This window comes from Carassius gibelio, chromosome A4 (assembly GCF_023724105.1).
Source record: "Carassius gibelio isolate Cgi1373 ecotype wild population from Czech Republic chromosome A4, carGib1.2-hapl.c, whole genome shotgun sequence".
Classification (NCBI taxonomy): Eukaryota; Metazoa; Chordata; class Actinopteri; order Cypriniformes; family Cyprinidae; genus Carassius; species Carassius gibelio.
Window position 1 is genome coordinate 28267884 of NC_068374.1, and position 18527 is coordinate 28286410.

General features: G+C 36.0%; 1 protein-coding gene across 10 annotated transcripts in view; it reads left to right on the forward strand.

Annotated features, from left to right (window-relative positions):
* The window catches only part of LOC127975881 (glutamate receptor-interacting protein 1-like), a 224930-nt gene that overhangs the window by 171902 nt on the left and 34501 nt on the right, over positions 1-18527 (forward strand). For all 10 annotated transcript variants that reach the window (XR_008157649.1, XM_052579950.1, XM_052579912.1 and 7 more), the window contains exons 8-11: positions 1336-1483; positions 2147-2316; positions 6318-6464; positions 10186-10335. Coding sequence is in view for 9 of the 10 variants with exons in the window: in XM_052579950.1 (XP_052435910.1) it covers positions 1336-1483; positions 2147-2316; positions 6318-6464; positions 10186-10335 (615 nt within the window). In the remaining variant the exon portion in view is untranslated. The remainder of the gene's footprint in view (positions 1-1335; positions 1484-2146; positions 2317-6317; positions 6465-10185; positions 10336-18527) is intronic.

Sequence of the window (18527 nt, forward strand, 5' to 3'; positions counted from 1 at the left end):
TTACGTGTGGTGTTTCCTCTGTGCGCTGAAGACATATGGTGTAATGAGGTCTTTTAGTGCGGCCCATTACTAAACTGAGATGTTGAATTACCTCCATTAGACTTTAACAGGTCTAACCGCAGCCGCTCACCCTCATTCACATTAATGAGGTGTGTGTACGTGTGTGTGTGGGTGTATAACTGTCATCCGTAATGTTTTTTTTCCCTTCTTTTACCAGGTGTTTAGGCACTTAAGCCACACTTACAAATGTATGTAATTTCATTGCATTGGAAGCAAAATATCTAATTTAGCTGTTAACATAGTGGTGTAATTGGGATTCTTATTGGAATTCGTACTGTATGAAGGCAATCAGTCCCTCAAGTTCACACCGGTGCCACAGCAGACAAGCCACAGGTGTATTCGCACACTCCACTAAAATAAAGAATAATGTTATGAGAGTAAAATAGTGAAATATTTTCAAAGAAATCACAATACTTGAGTCTCTTAATGCTGTATAATAGTATTGTGAGAAAAATAATGCAATCTAAAAATAATTGGAGGAAAAACAATACGACTTTAAACTCATAATGCTGTGTTATAGTATTTTGGGAAAAGTAATGCTATACTAATTTTAGGTGAAAAAGCATAGCTACTTATTGCAATGTTATACAATAATATTTTGAGAAATAAAAACAGTACTTTTAATTTCACAATACAACAATTGTATTCTAGGAAATATATATGTATATGGTTACTTTTTTAATCTTGTGACGTTCAAATTGTTTTTTTTGTTTTATTTTTTAGATGATTCTCAATTTCGACTTTATTCACATAATGTGATGACTGTATTTTCATTTATTATCCTAATGTGGCTCTAAAATACTGTTGTCTACATTTTTGAACGATACATCTATTGCATTTTTTTATCGTGCAACAATGCACTGTAATAATTCGGTGTGTCTTAAAAATAGCATTGGTTTGATATTTTATTATGAATCCTTTAGTTAAAATATATATGTATATAAGTTAAAATGTGTTAAAAGAGTCTTTATCTTATACATATTATACCTCATAACCTTTGCATTATGTCCATGCAGTGAGGATTATGATCATTAGCAGAGTTTTAGTGGATGCAAACTAAGCATATAAGGCTTTGGACTGTTTACTTAATCATGAAGATTTTCACAGTTTCAGTTTTCTCTTTGCAGCTTTTTGATTTAGACTTGGACCCATGCACCCAACCCAAGCTTTCTGATTTGCATTAATATATCAAAAATGCCACAGGTTATGAGCCACTTTGTACCCTTGCAATCTCCGTTTTCTCAATATAATCACTGTCTTTTTCCTATTTTACAGATTCTGTAGCCACAGCTTCAGGCCCGCTGCTGGTGGAGGTGGCCAAGTCCATGGGCTCCAGTTTAGGTCTGGCTCTCTCTACCTCCATGTACTGCAATAAGCAGGTCATCATCATTGACAAGGTCAAACCAGCCAGCATCGCCGATAGGTAATTACAGCCACATTTATTTCCCACATACATAGGAAGGCAACCATTTCGGCTCTTTATGAAAGAAGCATCATTGCTCATCATGTTTCCATTGTTCTGTGAGCCAGATCAATGCATGGAGAGGAGAGATGTGCGCTGCAGGAACCCGTTGCCTGCTTGTGAAATGTTCAAAGTTTGAAATGCATAAAGCTTAGCAACTAATTATAGAAATTCAATAACTCATCTAGCCTTCATGCCAGCAGAAAGGCATGGAACAATAATAAAGGTGACGGAGTGCTGAGCAAGTGAAAACCTTTCCATCAAAACAGATTAGCACTTTGAAGATGATTCAAAAGTTTGCTCTTGGGAGAAACATTGGGATGGAATTATAATACGCCTTAAACCCCTTTGCCATCAACAGGGTGCCAATTTAGGTGCCCAATTTGGAACCATAATGTGCGTGTCTACTGCAGAGTATATGCTTATACTCGAGATTGAAAATAACTGTTAATATATTAATAATGTATAAAAACTAATATATCAAATTATAAATGTAATAAAATATAAGTTACACTTAGCCTTGATATTTGATCATAAAAATTGTTGTACTGAGAAGAATTAGTTTGAAATGGTTCCTGTGATAAGTGGCTGGCAGAACAGGATGTGATCTCATTGCTCTTGCAGGTGTGGTGCGCTGCATGCAGGTGATCACATCCTGTCAGTGGACGGCACAAGTATGGAGTATTGCACACTGGCCGAGGCCACCCAGCTGCTAGCTAGCGCTTCAGAACACGTCAAAATGGAGATTCTGCCCCACCACCAGACAAGACTGGCTCTCAAGGGCCCTGAACATGGTAAGAGACTCAAACACACTCACTCTGGACTACAGTCTTATGTCAAAGAATGCCTTAAATCTGTTTCAATTGGGATAGTGTATTATAAGCATATAGGAGAGGCAATTCCCTGCATCCTCGGTTGATTTTGACTTGATTTGGCTCTTTTTACACCATAATAATGCTCCATTAGGGCTTTTTCTAGAGTGTAGGAACACTATACTGATGCAGACTGGAAATCGTAGTGGACGAGTGCATATTTATTCAGAAAAGTCCAGTTTTACTCAGTCTGCATTTTATTTTTGGTCACCTCTTCAAACCTCAGTGCTCCGAAGAAAGAGCGGAGACGTTAATGAGCAACTTTAATGAGTTAATCGATATTGAAAGTGATGGCATATGCATAATTAATGTCTGTGAACATAATTCCTGTGTGTCTCTTATATCAATCCTGTAGTTCCTAGATAAAGTGGGTGGTCTGAATGCAGCGTTTGACTTCTCAGTGTAAAGCCAGCTGTGTTCTGTCCACATGAAGGTTACATTAACAATATTTAATCATCTTTCCTGCAGATATATCCATAGTGAAAACAGGACTGTGCAAGGATACTGCATCTTGCCTTGTGTCTCAGACTGTCAGGAGTTATGTGGTGTTCTAAAGCTTGTTCTTATCACCTGACAGGTTTTTATCAGCCTGTGTGCCACCAAGTGCAATGATAAAGAGATTTGATGTCAAAAGTTTAGAGCAAGGCTGATTCCCACAGAGAATATGTTCTTATGACATCCAGTGTGTGCCATAACATCTTATCAGGAACAGGAAGCTAACATTCAAACACAGAGACAAAAGGTTAAATGCTGCTGTACTTCCTAATAGGAATAATGTTAAAACACAAAGATGTGGAACCATACTAGGGCAGAGCCAGGCAAGAATGACCGGAGTCATATTTAAAGACTAAAATCAAGCCTTTTGATTTAGGCTAGTTAGCGACCACACAGTAACGTTAGAAAATAAGGGAAAATGTACATCCAGCCGGTTGTTATCACAGAATAAACCCTAACACAAAGCGGATGAGTGCATCACCCTGAAGGGGTTTATTGTGATAACAACCGGCTGGATGAACATTATCCTGCTTATTACACACCTACTTGCCACATAAGTAAATAATTAGACCCAAAATATTGATTTGAGTTTAAATAATGGCAAAGCTTCCGCAGAGCAAAACAGTTCCTAACAGGCATAATGTATTATCGTATTGCTAATTACACAGCTTTTCACCACACAAATAAAGACGAGGACAAGGAATGTTATTCTTAACTGTTTATAATCTTGAATCCATTACAGTGTACAAAATAACTGTTCTAGCTTCAAGACACTTTTCGTCAATTAGAAACACTTTTAGCAACAAGACGAAACCTTTTAACAAAACTACTTCTAATTCTTTATAGTGTATGACAAGGCACCGCTTCCCCTAGTATTTTGAGGAATATAATTATATAAAATATACAGTATAATATAAAATGATTAAATATTGAATTATATGTTTAATTACAAAAACATTCACCGATCAGTACTTTTTAATTTCAAATACTTAGGTACATTAAAAATCAAATGCTTTTGTATTTTTACTCTAGTAAAATGGAAAAGGAATACTTTTATTAGAGTAATATTTTATTCAAGTATCTGTGCTTTTAATCAAGTCCTTGATTTTTGTATTTCAACCATCTAGAACATCATAGCACCTGCACAGACATGCTGAAACAGCCAACCAGAAGACTGTAGCAACTGTATAGTGACATGCTAAAACCCCTTCAGTATCTTCAAAGCTACCAACCCACAACGTATTAGCACTGTGGTGGTGACTCTCACACAGGCAAACCACAAATAACACTAGTTAGATTATTACTCTGCCTTTGCTGCTGCCACAAAACCACAAAACCACCGTCATATATGTATAAATGTTCCTCTAACACCCTGCACTTACAAAAAATGTAATTAATAAATCCTATCAATGAATTGAATTGTTTTGCAATGTCCACAAGTTCAGTGGCTGAATGAGCTTCATGCTTGGAACTTAATAAGAACGTGGAATAAAGCCTGAGCCCTGTGAACATAAATAAAAGTGGACCTGCACAGCATATTAATGCGTCCTGTATATCACTGTTGGGGGTTTTCAAAAGCCCCACATTAGAAAGCAATGAAGTGACCCTCAGGTCAGCTCTGGGAGGTGTCCTGATTAGCTCTTAAGGGAAGGAAATTGAGTTTAGAGCACCTTTCAAACACAGTGAGTGGACGAAGCTCACTCCTGATTCCTGTGAAGAGCCACACACGTTTACTATATGTCATGCTTCTGGCATTGCTATGCAGTGGCACGTCTACTACGCAGCTCACAGACGTGTAGTCTATTTCCTCAGCTCAAGCAGATTTAGTGCAGTGACGCATTCTACACTAACACGGACCAAAATACCAGCCGCTGTGAAACTCCAGACAGCTGGCTAATGCTGAAACGCTACAGCACCAGACATCCGGCTGACGACACGACGCACGTATGCAGCACATAAACACATTCTACCTTGTCACCCCATACTCATGCATTCACGACATCAGTTTGGTGGGCTTCTGTGGGCGGTAGAGAAATGTGTCACAGAAAACATCTGAATCTACTGATGAAAACACAAATATTATCCCTCCAGGCCAATCCCTTCTTGTTTTTGATGCAAACTCTAAACTTTTTTTGCTCAGCTAACATGTGCATGTATTTTGTTGTAGTACATTGTGTGAAGTGCACACTACAGAGTGCATACACACATACCACAAGCTGTATTATTCGTACTGTACATATAATCTACACAATCTATACAAAATGCATTTGTTTACTTGTGTTGTATACTTATATCAACCACATTTAGCATGTATATACAAAAAATGAAATTAATCATGATTATTTTCATTTGTTGACACCCTTGGTATAGAGATTCTACATTAATGCCTGGAAACACACTCATCATATTCTCATTTGCCCCTCTACTCTCTAAGACTCATGAACGTTTTATTTCCCACATACACATAATTGTAAAAGTAATGGTTCTCATCTGGGCCCGATTGCATATGGTCTCAATGGATTCTTCACTGTCTTTTAACCCTTGATGCTATCGTGATGATGGATCCCTTACACAAAAACACACCCTCCTTCACCTCTTACCCGACTCTCTTTCCAGTCTAATACCTCCTGCAGCCACTGCCCTTCAGTTCGTCTCTCTCTTCTCTCTCAGACTGCTTTTGTAATCTCTCTTTCCAGCCTGTGTGTTTGAAAGCACGGCAAACATACTGCTAAAATTAACCGTGCAACAGAAAGGAGCTAAAATAGAGAATGATCAATGCCGGTGTCCATAGTTGTATTCCTAGGAGGACGCTTTGAGGGGAGCAAAGACCTTGCTATGTGAATGCTTGTATTTTGTTTCTTTGTGCCTGCTACTGCAGATATTCAGTCTGCTTGGCTGATGTGAAAGTCCAAGAGTCTATTAGTAGCTTGCAGGTGCATTTTTAGTGAACTTGCTTGTATTTTGTCCAAAGCTGTGCTTATGGTGAGATTTACATTATTTGTGACATTGGTTGTTTCGACCTAGAATGTTTTCTAAAGGTGTAATTTGGCCAGAAATGTATTTTATTTTGTTTGATTTTTTTTTTTTTTACCCATTTTCTGCAAGTCATACAGGTTTGTAACAGCATAACTTTTAACTTTTTAATAATCTAGCCCTGTAATAAATATTTTGTATGTCTTTTTTTTTCTTGTTTTTGTCAATTTCTGTACTTATTAAGAAAGCCCAATCACAAAGCAGACTAAATAACCCTTCATTAAACGTAGGGTCACTTTTAACCATAACAGTTTTTCCCAGGGTTACTCGTTGTTTGAAAAGTGTCTCTCCTTGTATGATTTATCTGATATGTGTTATGCACTATTATTTATTTGGTGTTGTGAGTATGTTTCGTCCTGCTCACGTCCCACTCTCTCTCCTCTTCGTGTGCTCAGTCAAGGTCCAGAGGAGTAACCGGACGTTGCCCTGGGAATCCGGAACCAACAACAACAGCAACTTCCTTCCCTATCAACACTATAACACCTACCACCCCGACCAGTCCCGCAGCCAGACCAAGCAGAAAACCTCTCCAAACAACCCCCGTAATGTTCCTTCCCTTTTCCTTCATCCTCATCCTCTTGTATCACTCCTTGTTTCTCAGTAACATCACCGATAAACAGACATATTCCATTCTTTTATGGGTTTTGACTTTAGAACTTCGGTATTTCCAGATTGATTTTCATTTTCACTGTTCAAAAACTCAGTCATATATTTTCAGTGAGATTCAGTAAGCAAAAAAACATTGCCAAGTTGGGCAGTATTTAACTTATGCAAATCAGCAGCAACAGCCAATGGGAGTGAAGATGCAGTATGTATTGTTGAACATGCAAGATGAAAAGTTCATCTTTAAATAATGATCATCATAAATGATCATCTTTAAATAATGATTGATGTATCGCTTAGTAGATCCTGTATATTTTATTTTATTTTCCAAAGCGATTTACACACACACAATATAAATTGAACCCATGACGTCTACAGGAATGTGATATGCAATACAGGACTGCATTCGTTTTAATGTCTCCTTTTGTGCTTTTTTTGATACGTCTGTTTTTGTTTTTGTCTTTTTTAGTGTGTTTTACTTGATCTCTTTGGAAAACAGAGCAGAACTAATTTGTTCCCCGGCTGTTTCCTTGTCTCTAAACTATGCTAAGGCTAAAGAGGTTTTTCTCTCTCTGTTGCTCTCTTCTTCAGTATTATATCTTGTCTTTATTCTCCATCTGTGGGTGTAGCTGAGCTCTATTCTACCAGAGGAGAGAGCACATTACAGAAAAGCTTAGAGTCACTTTATGAAGCCTGGCTAACGCTGAGCCATTCAGTGGTTTTTATTTTGCAGAAGATACACAGTGAATCCAGAGGACACCTTTGTGGTTCCATTCATTGGGGTATATGGAACATAATCCTTGTTAAGGAAGCGATATTGCATTATTGACATCCTAGCAACTTGACCTGATCATTTCTCCCCGTGCGGTCATGGGTGGACTACAAAGTCTCAAGTACATTCTGGGACATGTAGTCAATGATAATTGACATCCTGAGGCCCTAGATTCACTCGCTAATTGGCTAATAAGATGGGAAGATTGTCATTTGCCACAAAAGCACTTCTCATTTATGTTTTAGGTCATGCTTTTCCTCTTTCAGCGGCCTTACAGAGTCTGATTTGATTATATCATTAAGTAAATTCCGGCCATCAGGGCTTTATTGATCTCTTTTGTTGGCGCTCTATGTGTTTCGAGGACACTGTGAGAATGTTAGAGAAGACCTGTACTTATTCTTTACACAGACAATGGTTTGCAGCATTAATACAACTGGAAGTTGCTCATTTTTTGTGAGAGCTAGCTCTTAGAGGCGATGTGACAGACCATTTATGATGCTAAAAAAAACTAAGGAACATTTTGATGCCAAGGACCCCAAAGTAGGTGTTTAATCTCATTAATAACTCCCTTATCAAAATATAATAGCCATGTAATTTCATTTATAAAGACCCATTTATACTATGTGAAGAAAAGTCATATTATATTCATGCTATAGAGACAGCATGTTGTTTTCTACACACTATTTGAGAAGTTATAAGTTGCTGTAGCTTTTAAATAAAAGATAGTTTTTAATATTTTTCCATTTGATATTTTCCATTTTATTTTATTTTTATTTTACTTATTATTATACTTTGTTTTTATTTATGTATTACTGTTAAGACTGCCTAGTTAAGAAGCTGCCTAGTTATTTTATTACTTAATGAAAATTTTGATGTATGTATATATATATATATATATATATATATATATATATATATATATATATATATATATATATATATATATAAAATGTATATATAATATATTAAAACATAAAACATTTGTAAAACAATTGTGTTTGTGTGTGTGTGTGTATATATATATATATATATATATATATATACACACACACAATTACTCTTACTCTTGCAATTATATGTTTTTCTTTTTTTGCCAAAAATCATTAGGATATTAAGTAAAGATCATGTTCCAAAAATATATTTTGTACATTTCCTATCGTAAATATATACAAAATACATTTTCGTAAATATATACAAAATACATTTTTGATTAATAATATGGATTGCTAAGAACTTAATTTGGACAACTTTAAAGGCAATTTTTTTGAACTGTCAACTTCCAGATAATGTCCTATCCCGAGAAGCTTATTTATTCAGCTTTCAGATGAGTAATAAATCTCAATTTAAAATAAATGACCCTTAGAACTGGTTTTGTGGTCCAGGGTCATATATATATATATATATATATATATATATATATATATATATATATATATATATATATATATAAAATGGTTAATTTAGCTAAGTTGAACTTAAATATGAATGTTAAAAACTTAAATATTAACTTTGACAACCCTAAAAATTTTATTTTTGCAGACACCTAAACATCTTGCTGACTCAAGTTTAAAAACTGCAGCAACCAATGGTACGAAACCTTTAAACCTCCAGCGATTCAACTGGGTTTCACATTCTGTATTATCACACATGACTGAAGGCTAAAATCGCTTGTGGCACCTTTTCTCACCTTCACAGTTGTGTCTCAGATTCTCTATTCAGGAGGGTCGTAAAGACGCCGCAGGTGCTAGTGGCTTCACATAATTTACTGCCATTCCATTAATACTTTTTAGTCACAGTCTCTTTTTTTATTCCTGGATTATAAAACCCCCTTGGTTATGAGAGTTCAAAAGCTTTTTAAATCTCTGAAAGATGTGTCCTTGATACGCGTGAAAGAGCAAATCTCCCCTGAGAGTTGGATTTCTTAAGCCTCCGTTTTCTTTTTTCCTCGAGACAAATTAGCCTTTATTTGCTGGACATTAACTCCTTAATGTTTGGATTAGGAAAGTTCATCCTACACAATGCACAAGTGGACCAGAAGGCCTCATTATGGCTCTTAAAGATGTGGTTTAATGGCTTTTAAAGAGAGAGAGAGAGAGAAAAGCAGAATGTCCCTTCATGTGCCAAGAGCAGACAAACTGCACAAATAAAAAAAAAAGTAATCTGCTGTAATCCTGCCATGTTTTCAGCATCACCAATTTCCCAGCCAAATAAAACATATTTTTTGGAGTAGTAATATTCTGACAGTTGGGAATTTCAATTTTTTTTTTTTGTAAAAGCTAAAAAATGGCTTTGAAGCTCTTTATCTGATCAGCACGAACTGTGATTTGGTTGCTAGCCATTATTCTTTGATAGAAGTGGCTTTTAGGCATCAGGGAGTATTTTTAGAGATGTGCTTTGATGAAGACTTACCACCGTTCACACAATGTCAAAGACGGAGCGCAGTCTGTAGCGCTTTAATGAGTTGGTTTGTGCATTTCCTCATCTGGTGACAAAACGCTTGTACATGTTGTTGGAAAATGTTATGATACAGTGGTGGGCTTCGAAAGTTCAGTTGAAAATAGATTCAAAATGGGATTTAAACATGTTTAAAGCGAAACGAATAGATTCTAGGTCACTTATCTAGGTACATTTGTCAGATTAATCATGTGACTTTGTACAGGTTGTCTGATGTTGATCATGAACATGCTGCTCTTGTGCAAGAGTGACACACTGAATACTATGGAATCATGAAGTTTAAGTTAGATTTTCAATTTTCAGTTGTTTTAAATGATAATAATAGAAGCATTTACCAAGCAAAACTGAACTTTATATACTAAGTATATGAAGTTTTGAAATGAGTCATTGAGAGTTGATAATTTTGCTAAAACATCTCTCTTTTTCCCACACAGCTCTGGGTTCATCCTTCTCTCCCACCTCCATGAGTGCCTACAGTCTGAGCTCACTCAACATGAACACGATACCACGCACCATGTATCCCACAAGTCCCCGCGGCACCATGATGAGACGCAAACTGAAGAAGAAAGACTACAAGAGCTCAAGTACGTTTGATGCAGTCATGTTGAATATTACGAGATCTAATAAGGATCAATCATCTTTTTTAAGAATAAAAAATTCGGCAGAATTCAAAAAGAGGCCTCATTCTTAAAGGGACAGTTCACCCAAAAATGTTAATTAATTTACCCACCCCCATATCATTCCAAATATTTCTGACTTACTTTCTTCTGTGGCTTCTGATGCAAAACCACCATAAATGTGGTTTATACGACTCATACGCTGCATATGACAGCTTTGTGAGGAAGAAGAGATGGCCTTGATTTATCTCATTATTCACTGATCTTCACCTCCAGTGAGAAGTTAATTTCTGCAACTGGATCACTGAGTCATCTCGATGAATGAATCAATTTGAGAGTGAATCATTCAGTTTTGTAAACTGGATCAGCAGTTCATTTAAATCTGACTCAAAACAACTTTTCTTTCAAATGAATAGCTATTAAATTAAATTTGTTCCTCACCCAGATCATTGTATTGAGCACTTCTATGATGCTTTTATGGTGCTTCCTCATCCTTTTTGAAGCTTGAAAGCTTTCACATGCAGATGCATTCTTTTCAAATAGCTTTATAGAATGCAACTGAATGAAACAGGGTCTTGAAACGAATTTAAAAGTACAATTTTTACCTTGACGTGCTACAGTGTCTTACAAATGCCACAAAGCGAGTCAAAGGCCGCTCTGTATAATACATTGAATAATTAGATGAAGGTTTTTATCCTCTCTTCAACAGATTTACTGTCAGTCTTTGCCTGGTTCCACTCTGATTCATTCTATAAAACCTTTCGTTTTTTATCAGAATGGCTGAAGTAAACAGAAAAAGGCTTGGTTATTGATTTCCTGTTGTATGTATCAGCATCTCCACGCAGGCTCTGGCCAGGGACTCGTCTTGACTTTAATATTAGCTTTCGAATTTTTATAGTTGCCTTTGCCATAAGTCAAGAGGTTGAAAGAACCGCCCGCAGTAATTCAGAAACAAACCTTTATAAATGCCACATTTTGCTAAGTGCATGCAATTGTGCGAAGTGAAGCTTGGTCAAGCCGCTGAAAGCGATGAAAGCAATAAAACTCCAACATAAATGCGACGTGGTAGCTTGGTATTAAAGAAAGGCCATACATCTGTTATTCCCTCTGTCTTCGCTATGATAGTGTGTCTTTATCTGTACATTCCTACCTCTTCCATATGGTTCATATCCTTCCTGCCCTTCCTCTTCACGGCTGGGCTTTGAATCTGAATAAGATCAGAGAGTGTGATAGCACTTACCTGAAGTGAACGCATTCTCTTCCAATATCTGAAGCCGCCAAGCGAAAGAGGGAAATTACACCTCTGGCTACCCAATAATTAGATCCTGAAAGATATTTCATATCCTTCAACCAAGCAGCGTCGTCATCGCCGCCTCTGCTGCAGATAATTACCCGACCAAGCTTTCATATCGCGTGGGGCTATTATCTGAGGGCTTCGTCAGCAGGACCAATAAACAAACGCTGGCACTGGGAAAATGGGTAATCAGCTGCTCACATTGCTGACCACGTTCATGCTATCATTCAGTAGCCAACTTGTTTTCGAGTTTGTTTTTCGTTGCATTTGTAGCTGCTTGGTTATTTACTGTTGATGTTAGAGGAAGTGGAGTTTGGACAATTGCTGTAGAGAACTTGGCTGTGAAAGTGATGATTGGGTTGCAGGATGAGGCCATGCTGCCAACAACATCAGATTCAAATTCATTTTTTTTCTCTATCGGTTTTCTAGTGTTGTGTGTCATTTTAGTTCCTTATGTGCAGAGGGGGGGCAAACTACGGCCTGCCGGGTACTTTCTTCTGGCCCATGAGGCAGCTGGTCCAAAATGACAAATTTGATGCAATATCAACAAAATCCAAAAGATGCCATGGTGGCCTGCTGTGCTTTAACGGTTACCTGTAATGGTATAATCAGAATTAAAATGTGCTCAGTAATATGATCAGGGTTGGATTTACCTCCTTATAGGCATAGTAAATATTTTGGACCCTTACATATATAATATTATCACTCCAAAACAGCGAACAATAATGAAACCTTGGAACTTGTTGCAGTGCTCTTTATCACAGAATCCCATTGCTTATTACAAACATAGAAACTAGAAACTGAGGCTTCGGTGTTTAATATGCAGAAAATGACATTATTGAGAGGCAAAGAGAGATGGATTAAATGTTTGTGAATTACAAGAGTACTGCATGTTTGTCTCTCAACATTATTCGGCAGCAGCGTCTACAGTTTCATTTCTTGAAAGCTATGGCATTTCTCGATAATGCTGCTGTTTTTGATTTGCAGTACTATTTTACTGATAATGTCGCAGGTCAGCGCTGACAAGATTCTGTGCGTGTGTTTGTTGCACGTGTGCTCACGACCATGTATCTGTACTGGATGTGTGTGTATTTGTAGGAGAGAGTAGGAAAAAGAAAGATAGATTTGAGAGAAGTGGGAGGAAAAAAAGTAAGCTTTTCATAAGTAATAAGTATATTTCCATATACTGTACAAGTACACACAGTACAGTACAGTAAGTGTAGATTTAGAATAAAAAAAATCTAAACTTCACTTGTCATACATATACTATAATGTGCCCCTTCACTTATATTCAAAAACTTGATGTGGCCTTTCAGTCAAAAATTAAAAACTTGAAACAAAAATAAAAAATTGCCTTGACAACTTAGTGAAATATGTAAGTTGGAGTACTAAAATTTCCAAAACTAAAACACACACCAAATAAATAAACACAAAAATAAAAATATATTAAAGGTGTATAGATATATAAGAAACTAATAAATACAATTACTAAAAATAAACATAAAATGATATTGAAAATCTAAAAATAAAAACTAATTTAAAAATATTAATAAATACTATGATTGTATATAAATAATACTAAAATATAATTGGTGGCACCATTAGAAATATAATAATAATTGTTTCCAAACAGGTTTCTGAAGCACTCAATGCCTAATCTCTCTCGTCCTGAAATTATTTCAGCAAGGTTTTAATAGTGCTACAAATGAGAAATCCCTTAACAAATGGCTTGCTTAGCTATCTCATTAAACTGGGATTTGAGACGGTATTTTAAAACGTTAAAACACTTTGGCTAATTTAACTGTGCACTTTTTATCTGACTTTGAAGTGTTTAATTTACTATGACTTGGCTGCACTTGTTATGAACATCACAGTTAATAGCTTCTCCTACCGCGTTGCTCGCCGCTTGTGTTTGGCTTATACACCTGCTGCACGGAAACAGAGCATCTGATCTATTACACAAATTTATTTCTAAGTTTTACTACCACGAGCATGTGCACGGACCCTCATAGATGCCATTTGTTTAGGAAAATTATTTCATAATGGGTCTGTAATAGCTGTATTGAGTCTTTTCACAACTATGCCGGAGTGAGATATAATAGAACATACAATATTCACTGTTAAAAAGCAAATGCAGCAGACATACTGTTTTGTAGTTTGTATCATTTAAAAAAAAAATGTGTAATTAACTTTTACACAGTAAAACTTTGCACCACTAACAATGTAATTTAATTTAAAAAAAACAATTATTTGGACACGCTTGACTTTTTTTTTCATGACCTTCGGCTAAAATGCATGAAATCGTATAAAATTTAAATGGATAATTGCTGAAAAAACTGCTAATGGATATTAGCACCTTATCAGCAATCACCTTGTCTCTACCCACTGCTGTGAAGCTCAGATGGCAGCAAATTGTTCACTGGCCCAAATTGAAAGCTTAATTAAAGCTTGATTAACTTCACTGATGCTCCAAATGAGCTCTATTTGCATAGCACCTTGATTTCACTGTCCATAGAGCTCTGCACAGAGGTCGTGGCAGTCGAATCAAGGAGTCTATTGCCCAGGATATGTTCTGACAGACTAAAGTGAGAAGGCAAATGAGTGAGGACGGGTTCACTGCATGATGTGCTGCTGATTCAGCATTCCCAGCCCTTGCATGAGTGACGTCTTCTAGCATACAAACTGGCATTGGTTTGTTAAAAGTCCCTCCTGAGTCCTTTGCTGTCGCTGGCTAACAGGGACAGGATGAACCTCACACACTGTTCAACACATCAAAAAGAGAGAGAGAAAGAGATGGAGGGAGGGAGATATTTGCTGCAAAGTCACCCATCAGACAGCAATGACACGTCTGGATGAAGGACAAATCTCTTGTATTTTGTTGTGAAATCTATTAGATAAGTTAAACTGTTATCTGAAATAAAATTAACCTAGCATGAAAAGCATTTTGTTCATTTAGTAACGATATTTTCTAATGTATAATACTTTATTTTAATATAATAATTAATATTTTATATATATTTAATATGAATGACTATATATTATACATATTATTTACTATATATTAAACAAATACTATATTTATTTACTAATAATTGTGTCTCTTTTTTCTTGTCAGTTTAATTTTGATTATTCATTTTGTCAATTTAGCTTCACCCTCATTTTATTACTAGAAAATTTCCACATCAGGGTTTAAAACTATTTTGACTTGTTAATGTATATTTTAATAGTATTCATTTTGATTGTTCATTTTTTTCCATTTAGTTCCATCCTGATTAATTTTTATTGGTTTAAAAAAGTCAGGGTTTAAAACTATTTTCGCAATTTAAAATGTAAATAAATCTAATATTTAATAATTAATCATTTTAATAATATTATGTCCATTTTGCCCACTTGGATATATCAAATATTATGTTCTGACCTGATTCTTTTTTAATTGCTAGAAATGTACAAAAATGGCATAAACCTGAAAATGTAATAATTCGTTTAACCTCCTGAGGTTCACAGTCAATATTTTTGAAGGTTAAGCACCTCCTTTCACTGGCTGTTTGTTGAAAAGGTTTTTTTTTTTAAAAGAGGAAGAATAATTTTGTTCCCCAATTGTTGAAAATGTCTACTGCAAGATCAAACAGTCAATGAAGCGGTGAGAAGAAACTATCTTTTCCCCACACACACACACACCCCATAAACAGACACATTCAGTCTGTAGTCTCCTCTTCTCCTGCTGGGGATACTCTAAAAGGCTTTCACTGATGTCTTTTGTAAATCTTGTTTTACCACTGCTGGAGGTGGTGTCATGCTAATTTTTGTTCCCCTCTGCGTTTTTGTAGTCCGGAACAAACCATTCTGCATTTAATGTACTGTGACCGAACTAGCACCATGTCTTCTCACCAGGAGAATATTAGCATAATTTAATTGTTGACTAATGCCCACTGTCCTCGTTTATGATTTCCATGCGGTTGTCAGTTGAGGTATTTTTCTCTAGCGTTCTGCCAGAGAAAACTATGATTATATTAAAGGACAGTGTTGACGACCCTTAAGGGTTCTGATATCTTCAGCAAGACAGATCAGTTTACAGCATAAACAGTTTTAAGAAACTGTTCTTCCCAAGCTCCTTTTATGTGACTCAAGGATTCAACACACATGCACACACATACACACACACACACAAGCATCAATGCTCTCGCCTCTGCATGAAAACTGTTAATGCAAAAGGTGTCATAGAAATATTTTTACCCTACAATGCACAACTGTGTTTTTTGATTTTACTTATATTTTGTGTATTAGCCTCAGACATGTATATATTTATTTTGTCATTGGTTTGATAGCCTTGTTACTCCAAAGATTACTTAACATTTTGTTTTTTTTAATCAGTTTCATATATCATGTTGATTATATATTTTAGTTAAGGTCAGTATATTTTAGGATTCTACACTCAGTGCATGTAGGATGTACATACATAAACTACAATGCAAACATACAATAATAATAAACCGTCAATAAGAATTTTAATGCTCACCAAGGCTGCATTTATTTGAAATAGAAATACAGTAAAATGAAAACATTACAATTTATAACACTTTAATATGTACATTTGAAAATATCTGAAAATATGTTAAAGCAGCTTTGTCAGCAACATTACTCCAGACTTTGGTGTCACATGATCTTTCAGAAATCATTCTAATATGCTGATTTGATGCTCATGAAATATTAATTATGATGATACATTTTGAAAACAGTTGAGGAACTGTGATTCAAAATACATTTACATTGATCAATTTATTACATCCTTGCTGAATAAACTTAATTATCTCTCTCTCTCTATCTATCTATCTATCTATCTATATATATATATATATATATATATATATATATATATATATATATATATATATATATATATATATATATATATATATATATATATATAAGGGGTGTAACGGTACGTGTATTCGTACCGGACCGGTTCGGTACAGGGCTTTCGGTACGTTGCACGTGTCTACCGAATGACCGAATGTAATATTTTGGTTCATTTTCGTGTTTCCAAGCGAACATATTAAGTGGCGGAAGTCTCCGCGTTCAGTGCAAATCCCGCCCTGCAGCAAGGCCGGCGACACTCTGGATTCGTGGCGCAAGCGTCTCAGCTGCGTGGCGTGTCCATTTTTTAATTCGACTCCCATGTTTAGAGGAACAGGCGTGCATGCTAGAAATAGAGCCGACATCTATTTTTCATGCGACACGCACGCGTGTTGGAAGTGTTTCCAGGCAAAATAGAATAGGAAAATGTCATTTTGTACACAAATACATATGAATTCATGACACTTTGATGTTTGAAAGTCTACAGGTATATTCAGATATAAATGTAATTTAAAAAATAAATGAATAATTATCGATTTTCAAATATTGCACCTGTCAAACATAGTCTATTTTGTCGTCAATACTTTTGACAGGTGCAATATGCCAGTGTGTCACCGGCCTATCTACAAGTTACAACTAGGAAAAAATGACTGTAATTCAAACGCAGCTCCCGTCGGCATTTAAACAGACCTTTGCTCTTAATTCTGATCAGTCCAACACTATAACGAAATCTGAGCAGGTCTAAAAACTGAAACTGTTGACGCTGCACTTTACACTATGGAAAAGTTATATATATATTTTAAATATAAGCAGACCTATAAGCTGGGATTGGTAATGCTGCACTGTAATCATAGTTATTTATTTATATTTGTCATTATATTCTGTAATATGATATTGGTTTGAGACTGAGAGTATTTTATTTAGTGGAGAACTTTGCAGCAGTATGTTATTTCTTATTCTTTTTTATATTTTATATATATATATATATTATTAAAAAGTATTTTAAAAAAGTGTAAACAAATTGTTGAAAAAAGTTTATAGTAATAAACAACCTGCAGTTTAATGTTTGCATTTCTTTCCCTTACTGTACCGAAAATGAAATGAACTGTGACTTTAAAACCGAGGTACGTACCGAACCGTGATTTTTGCGTACCGTTACACCCCTAATATATATATATATATATATATACAGTACAGACCAAAAGTTTAGACACACCTTCTCATTCAAAGAGTTTTCTTTATTTTCATGTGTCCAAACTTTTGGTCTGTACTGTATATATTTATAGAGAGAGAGAGAGCTTAGAATAGATAGTCCTGCCGATCAAAACAATGACGTAACTCAAGGGCTTTAAGATCAAAGGTGCATTCTTTCCAATTTTACTAGAGCTGCCAAAATCCGTTCTCTGCCAAAGAAGAGATGTTTCAAACTCTTCTGACTCATTCTAACGATTTCGAGTAACAGCTGACTCACTGGTCTGTGGGAAGCTGAAATTTGAGATTTTTTGCAGGAAGGAGGAGGATCGAATGAGCGAGAGAGAGTCAGTTGGCTTGGCTGGTGATTCTTTGAGATGTGTCGACAATGACCCCTCAGGTGCTTCCTTGTCTGTTAGAGCCTTTGAAGTCTAACACAAACCGAAGACACCACTTAACCAAATCCCTTCACGAAGCAAAACTCTGAAGCGCACAAAGCCCTGTTGGGTCAGTTCACAGTCTGCGGCCCCTCAGCCATTCGCAAAAAGACCAGTCAGTATCATTTCCAGTGCTTCAGACAAGAGGAGTCCCAATCGACTGTTGATCGATGTGCACCGCAGACCCGTCCCTGAAAGCCTTTCAGCATCCAAGAGGCGTCCTGTCCTCATCTGCGTCACCTTAGCCTCCCTTTCTCATCCCTCACTCCCAATAAAAAAGGAAAGGTCACTGCATTTAAAACAATAAAGGTGTCTGGAGCTGTAAATCTAGCCCGTGAGCAGGATCATCAATCTCGGATAGACTCACTCTCAAGTCACACTAG